Source organism: Bufo gargarizans, chromosome 4 (genome assembly GCF_014858855.1).
Source record: "Bufo gargarizans isolate SCDJY-AF-19 chromosome 4, ASM1485885v1, whole genome shotgun sequence".
In the NCBI taxonomy this organism is placed as follows: Eukaryota; Metazoa; Chordata; class Amphibia; order Anura; family Bufonidae; genus Bufo; species Bufo gargarizans.
Window position 1 is genome coordinate 525,604,918 of NC_058083.1, and position 7,928 is coordinate 525,612,845.

Consider the following 7,928-nt stretch of genomic DNA (forward strand, 5'->3'; position numbering starts at 1 on the left):
CTACCAAAGCCCGCTTTGGATTCCTATTTTAAATGGTTTTTAAATAAGCAGATATGAATACAGGACTAATGCCCACATTGTGCCCCCTCACAGTAGTTATGTCCTCCTTGTGCCCCCCTTTGGCCCCTAGTGCCCTCTCCAGCTCTATAAAAAAAACCACACAGATACTTTGTTCCCTGATGATCGGCACATCCTGCGCTCACACACACGTTGCGCTGCTGGCTGTGCAGGCGGCTGACTCCTGGGCTTTTAGCGCTCCTCCCACTGCCAGCAGCGCGGCCTGAGCGGGGAGCGCCGGAGACCAGCGGAACATTAATACAGGGAGCAGACGGCCTCCTGCTTTACCATGGAAATAAACCGTCGACTCCCAAAAGTATTGCCATGTTTGTAACATCCATAAAAATATAATATGATCCGCCCTGTCAGGTGATCGACATAAAAAAAGTGTACCAAAATATACATTTTTTGGTCACAAAAAGCTGAATATCAAGCAATCAAAAAGTCATATCAGCCCTAAAATGGTTCCAATGAAAACATCATCTCATCCTGAAAAAAATCAAGCCCCACAGCAGTATAGGAGCACATATGGGGTGTTGCTGTGGTGGATTTTCTCCTGTTAACCCAAGCCCCAATGAATATGGCCCAGTTCTCTGAGTCACCCCCCCCCCCTCCCCCGCACACCACATTTTGCTGTACTTGCTATACAGCAGCACGTACCTCTCACATCCAGGGCCTCCCAGGTGACGTCTCCTACGATGTACATCTTCTCTGTCATCATCTTCTCCATTTGGTCTGTACATCTTCTCTCAGCCGCCTCATCTCTACAGAGTGTCATACACAGACATCTTAGCTTCCTCACTTCTCTATCATCATCCCCACAGTGTTAGGGCTCATACACACGACCGTGTGGTGGCTGGCCTGTGTTGCAGACTGCAAATTGCGGTCCGCAATGCATGGGCACTGACTGTGGGGCAGCGCATGCGGATGGCGGACCCATTCACTTGAATGGGATCTGCGATCTGCATCCGACAGTCCGCACCGCAAAAAAGTAGTGCATGCACTACTTTTTTGCGGTACTGAGGCACGGACAGAAAACCACTCCGTAGTGTTTCTATGGACTTCTGATCCATGCCTCCGTACTGCATCTCCATGATTGCCGACCCATCTAAGTGAATTCAAGTAATGCCCTTGTATTGCGGACCCCCTGGATGCGGCCCACGATACGGCCACGGTGTGCATGAGCCCTAATCCTGCTGCTCACTGTGCCCCCCAATACCCCAAATACTATCCTGAAGAAAAATATGTGCCACCATAGTAATAGCGCTCCTCATAGTCCCACCAATAGTAATTCCCTTCTAGAATGCCCCATTAGTAATACTGCCCCCTACAGTGCACTAAACAGTGATAACGCTACCATGTGTTACTCCACCCTGAGGTTTCCTCCTCACACACATTCTCTCTGGCATCGTTTTCTCCCACTAAAAATTTGCCAGAAAAATGTGTTTTGTTTTTTGTTTGTTTGTTTTTGCTCAGTAGAAGCGCTTTCTATGTTCTATCTTTCATTTTCCAAAGAACCTCTGAAAAATAAAAGGTGGAATCTGATTGGTTGCTATGGGCAGCTCAGCCAGATTCCCCTTCTACCAGTTTTGATTAAAAAAAAAATGCTAGAGGAGCAAAAACACTCGCTTTATTGCCCTGAGTTTCATATTTTGCATAGACGTTCAGATACGTTCTGGAGCTGGTGGTTTTCATTAAAAATAAAAAACGCAATAAACAGCAAAAAACATCACATAAAAACATTGGCCTAATTTATTACAACTAACAGCAGGACTTATAAAACCACAAGCGGGAAAAAGCGAAAAAATCTGTCATGTGAACATTCCCCTAATCTACAGGAGCCACCGGCTGATTGTGTCTGCACTCCAGTCCAGGAGTTGTCAGCCAGGCCAGGTTGTCGGGCTCTCCTGTAGGGCCCCAGGTGTGCTGGATCAGCAGCCATTCCTCCCTATATAAAGGTGATGATGGAGTCTGGGGCCCCTCAGTGCAGATTGGCCCTTGTGCTGGAGCTTCACATCCCAGGATGGCGCTATCAGATGCTGAGAAGGCGGCTTTGGAGCCCTTGTTTGTGAAGATTGACGCTGACGCTGAGAAGATTGGAGGTGAAGCCATGGAGAGGTGAGCGGCAGAGCCAGATAGTCACTGCTACAAGGGGCTGGGAAGGAGGAGCTGATACATTGTTACACCTGGAGCTCCGCCCCCTGCACTACATGCAACAATGTATCAGGTTTGCTAGGAACCTTCCAAACTACAGTCCAGAAACAAAGCTGAGCATGAATGTTTATCTCAGTGGGGGAGCGGGATATGCTGCATGTCCATAAGGATCATTGCAAAGTGTGTGTGTGTGTGTGTGTGTGTGTGTGTGTGTGTGTGTGTTTCCCTGACCCAGTCAGTAAATACTGAAATGTGAACAGAACAAATTAAGTGAATGGGTGCGTAAGCTGTCTGCAATGTGGACAGCACATGTCAGTGAATGAGGTTTAAGGTTGGTTTCACACAAGTGAGTTCAATGTGTTGAACTCGCAGCGTGTGTCTGCTAGAGCTCCTGTCCAGACGTATGTAGCACTGATAGGATTGCATAGCATTATATTTTTGATGCTATGTAACCTTTTTGGAGTTATGAATGTATTTGACACTGACCACATTGTCCAATACAAGGGTTACATAGCAGCATAATCAATATAATCCCATGCGACCCCCATCAGTGTTGGGAGGTCAGGACGGGTGCTCTTGCAGACATTGTTCAACATATTGAACTCCCTTGTGTGCAGCCAGCCTAAGAGGACTTCACAAGGGTTAATATTACTCCCCTGTGATGCTGTTTGAGGGGTGGTGGTAAAAGCTGTATATAAATCTCAGTTAAGATATATCAGGTGACTTTCTTAGATTTGGCCATATGATCCTTATTAGAGGGGTTTTCCAGGATATTTTTTTTTTATCCTGTTTTGCAGAGAGGCTCTACCCTTGTCTAGAAGTTCTATCTGGTATTGTATTTCTGTTCTATTGAATAGGGCAAAGCTGTAATACCAGATATGTCCTGTGGGTGAGTGGCACTGTTTTTGTTAATTATTTCTTAGGGCTCTTTCACACCTGCGTTGTTCTTTTCTTCCGGCATAGAGTTCCGTCGTCGGGGCTCTATGCCGGAAGAATCCTGATCAGTTTGATCCTAATGCATTCTGAATGGAGAGAAATCCGTTCAGGATGCATCAGGATGTCTTCAGTTCCGGACCGGAACTTTTTTGGCCGTAGAAAATACCGCAGCATGCTGCGCTTTTTGCTCCGGCCAAAAATCCTAAACACTTGCCGCAAGGCCGGATCCGGAATGAATGCCCATTGAAAGGCATTAATCCAGATCCGGCCTTAAGCTAAACGTTGTTTCGGCGCATTGCCGGATCCAACGTTTAGCTTTTTATGAATGGTTACCATGGCTGCCGGGACGCTAAAGTCCTGGCAGCCATGGTAAAGTGTAGTGGGGAGCAGTATACTTACCGTCCGTGCGGCTCCCGGGGCGCTCCAGAGTGACGTCAGGGCGCCCCATGCGCATGGGGCGCTCTGACGTCATTCTGGAGCGCCCCGGGAGCCGCATGGACTGTAAGTATACCGCTCCCCCACTCCTACTATGGCAACCAGGACTTTAATAGCTTCCTGGCTGCCATAGTAACACTGAACGCATTTTGAAGACAGATCCGTCTTCAAATGCATTCAGTTCACTTGCGTTTTTCCGGATCCGGCGTGTAATTCCGGCAAGTGGAGTACACGCCGGATCCGGACAACGCAAGTGTGAAAGAGGCCTTAACCTGTTTGGTGTGTAAAAATGATGAACATAGGCAGAAAAAAAATTATCAAGTGGGTTGTACAGGATTGGAAAAACATGGATGCCTTCTTTAAAAAAAAAAATTTAAAATACAATTTTTTTTTTTTTAAATTGCCACCCTGTCTAAGTTTGTGATATTCCAGCTCAGTCTCATGCATTTTGATGGCAATACCAGACACAATCAGATGGTTATGTGCTGCTTTTGAATGAAGGCAGCTTTTTTTTTTTTTTTTGCCGAATTCACTGTCTGGACACCATAAATTTCTTTGGTACATCTGTGGGGTAGAGACATGTTCTCCTATGACCTCTTTCCTCAGTCTCTTCCAGCACCATTCAGACACCAAGTCCCACTTCACTCACATGGATGTGACCCCCGGCAGTCAGGATCTGAAGACACATGGAGGGAAGATCATCCACGCCATTAATGATGCCCTCAACCACTATGGAAATCTGCAGGAGAACTTGGCCACACTGCGGGAGATGCACACCAACAAGCTGAAGCTCAGTGTGGACACCATCAAGGTGAGGAGCAGATCTGTCCAGTGGTATACATAGTCTGCCATTCTATGAAATGGTGCCACTCTTGTCCATGGTAGTATCTGGTATTGCAGTTCCTCCTTACTTTTAATGGCTGAACTGTAGAATCGGACACAACCCATGGACAAGTGTGGAGCCATTTCTGTCAAAAACATACACCCCCATCCTTCTAAGAATTGTTGTGGTTTTGAGCATGCACTGACTCCCATCATCTTTCTTCAGCTGCTGTGCGGTTGTCTCCTGGAGGTCATCGGCAAGCATTTCCCGGATGTGGACAAGTCGGCCTGTGAAAAGTTCCTTAATGAGGTTGCCGTTGCCCTGATCTCCAGCTGACCAGGAGGCATCTTCCTCAGATCTATGTATCTCCTGTAACAAACTTCTGTCCTCCATGATACTGATGACGGCTCCGTGACCTGGGATCTCCATTCCTATCTGTAATAAATATTATATACTTGTACAGCCTGTCTCCTTGTGCTTTTTAGTTTGAGCTTATGTAATGTAGACACCATTGACCAAATACACCATCAGAATCCAGTAGATTATGGTGCTGGGGAGTAAGGAAGGATGTCACAAGGTGTAGAAGACATAAATGGGCTTGTCTGACTCCTATTCGATCATGGAGAATTCCCCAACTTTAATCTATGTGTACGATAGAGGACCTGGGACATCTGTTATGTAATAAGATCATTGATTAGTGTGCTGGTGTAATATTTCATGTCTCCAGTGGTGGTGCTGTAGGGAAACATTACAGTTTCTCTCATCGATGATCGTTGGTTAAGTTCAGGTGTTTCTTCTATCTAAAAATTCTATTTAATCTCCAACAGGAAGCTCTATCTCCACCTGACATCTGTGTAATGTGTTCCTGTAAAATAAGTGTCGGTAATTTTTACAGGCTGTGTAGACATGTGGAATGGCAATGCTCAATAGATAACTTTCTTATTTCCATTATGAACATAGGAATGAGTACTTCAGACTTTCCCCATGCTGTGGTCAGTGAGTTCTGTTTGCCTGGTATACACCACAAAATGGCATAATCAGAAAAACAATATTTTTATTGGAAATGTATTAAAACTTGAGAGGCCCAGCTATAATCTGCTATTATTATAAAGGCTGATGTGGGAGAAGGGGAGCCTTATGTGTAGTGATGACCGAAGTTTTCAAAAATTTGATTCAGCTGCTTCATAGTTAGTAGTGTTGATCGAGCACCCAAGCTCAATGGGAGAACCCCAGACACCCCCTGCTCAGAAGAGCAGAGGGTGTCTGGTTCACAAAAAAGGTTAAAAATTGATGGAAAACCCATCAAAATAATTTGGAAACAGCATTAAGAGGATGGCTGGATGTGTCCTGGACTCAAATTATCTACAATAGACAACCACACAAAGGCTATATGCCAAAACCCAGGTATGTGCAAGCCATCAATCCATAAGACAGATAACAGGCTTAGTCAGCATACTTTACAATGGCAGACTTGTGCACTATGAGACATTCCAAACCAGCTCTCATTTGACAGTCAGTAAGCATCAAAGTTACTTCTGATCTGTTGGGTGAACCTGCGCACCTAGATCAATATTATTAGGGAGACAAAAGTTTTCTGGTTTTCCTAACATAATATTCAATAACCTTTCTATACAGTTTTGTCATGTAAATAACATTTGCATAAATATGGGAAAGACATGCAAATGAGCAGAATCTGCCTACTCATGAACAGCGCCATCTATTGGATTCATAGTCTTATCATAATACTATGAAACCAATAGAGGGTGCTAGTAAGTAAGGCACCCTGCTCAACAGAATCAACACACTGTGTTGCACTCAGCCTATAATAGCCTGCGTTAAAACTGAGGTGTATATCGGATTGCTGCTATCATTCACACATCTTCTAGCACTTTATCTGAGCAGAATTATGGGATTTTACTAAAGTATGACGTAAAGTCATGATTTTATTAAAGACACGGAGGCGAGTATTGCTTTAACCTTTCTTTACTTCTACCATAGCAGCAAAGAGAGAAAATGGTATACAAAAAAGAAACCATGGTAACAGACTCCTCCCCCTTATCCCAGTATATCCCTCCTTGTCTGTCTGAGCTCTTCCTCTTTCTTTGTGTCTCAAACAGCGCTGGTCAACCGGAACAACAGACGCCGAAACCACCGGGTAACGAAAAAACCCCTTGAACTCGTCGGCTTGGACCGCCCCAACTGGACCTCCGACCGGAACTGTGTAACTCTAAAACATGAAGCCGTAAGCCTCTCAACCTAGGAAAAAAGGAAATAAGAGAAAAACCTTCTAAGATCATAATCCAGTGCATTAGAAACATAGGATCCACTAGTTGGAAACACAGTAACAACTTTAAAATTCTGACCATATGGTAAATCAACAAAACATACTTACGTCAAAAACCCCAAGGGGTGGGTCCAGGGAGGGCAATACTCGCCTCCGTGTCTTTAATAAAATCATGACTTTACGTCATACTTTAGTAAAATCCCATAATTTTATAACAAGACACGGAGGCTCCTATTGCTTGTTTAAAGCTGAGCCACTATAGAATCAAAAGCATGCGAAGCCGGTCGGAAATAAAACTCCCGGAAAGTGGAAGATCTGGACCAATCCGCCAATCTCATAACATCCTCCAAACGAGCCCCAGATAACGTCATGGACGTAGCTGTCGCACTGCGGACCGAATGTGCCGTGAAGATAGACGTATCAATCCCGGAAAGGGATAGAATCCACTTGACCCAGCGAGATAACGTAACACTGGTAACCGGAGCAAACGGGCTGCGAAACGAAATGAATAAGTGGGGGAGAGAAAGAGACCGCAGTGGACGGGTTCTGTCCTCATACTCGCGTAAGCACGCTACAGGACAACGCTGTGGAGAAGTCGGAAAACGGGGTAAGAGACCGACCGGATACTGGTTTTCGTGCGACGGGAAATGTTAAAGTGGACCCCCTCCGGGGTGAAGGATCTGGCGTCCCAATCCAAAGCACGCACATCCGAAACTCTCTTACAGGAGATTAAACAGAATAAAGTGACCAATTTGGCCGATAACTGACGTAACGACAATAGCTCATTTGAGGGCCAACTGACTAGAAATTGCAAGACATCCGACACATCCCAGGTAGACGAAAACCGTGGCCGAGGTGGTCGGGCCAAACGTGAACCCTTGAGTAAACGACAGACCAGGGGGTGTTGACCCGCTGGACGGCCGTCGAAACCGTTGTGTCTGGAGGAAATTGCTGACCTAAAGACATTGATGGTGCGGTAAGCCTTCCCTGCCTCAAAAAGTGAGGATAAAAAGGCTAAGATGGAATTAACAGGGGCCGCAACGGGATCCAGAGTCCGGTCGACGCACCAGCGAGACCAAGAACCCCAGGCGGCTCGATAAGCCCGTCTCGTCCCGGGCGCCCAAGCGCAGTCCAATAAGAACCTAGCTGTTCCTGAAAGTCCAGCGCCTCCTCCTGGACTCCCGATATCTTGCAAGCTAGGAGGCGTAGCGACCCGTTCTGCAGGAGTGGGTGAACTTC

The 7,928-nt window shown here is 45.8% G+C and overlaps 1 protein-coding gene across 1 annotated transcript; it reads left to right on the top strand.

The window, feature by feature from the left end:
- The first annotated feature begins 1,933 nt into the window (after nucleotides 1–1,933).
- Nucleotides 1,934–4,741, top strand: LOC122934048 (hemoglobin heart muscle subunit alpha-type-like). The gene is made up of 3 exons (XM_044289194.1): nucleotides 1,934–2,175; nucleotides 4,189–4,393; nucleotides 4,631–4,741. Exons 1-3 carry the CDS (start codon nucleotides 2,081–2,083, stop codon nucleotides 4,739–4,741), a joined length of 411 nt encoding a protein of 136 aa, XP_044145129.1. The 5' UTR covers nucleotides 1,934–2,080.
- Nucleotides 4,742–7,928: the final 3,187 nt, after the last annotated feature.

Coding starts and splice junctions, on each gene's coding strand:
- LOC122934048 (XM_044289194.1), top strand. CDS start 2,081: ATGGCGCTATCAGATGCTGAGAAGGCGGCTTTGGAGCCCTTGTTTGTG. Junction 2,176..4,188: donor GGAGGTGAAGCCATGGAGAG/GTGAGCGGCAGA, acceptor CTCTTTCCTCAG/TCTCTTCCAGCACCATTCAG. Junction 4,394..4,630: donor TCAGTGTGGACACCATCAAG/GTGAGGAGCAGA, acceptor ATCTTTCTTCAG/CTGCTGTGCGGTTGTCTCCT.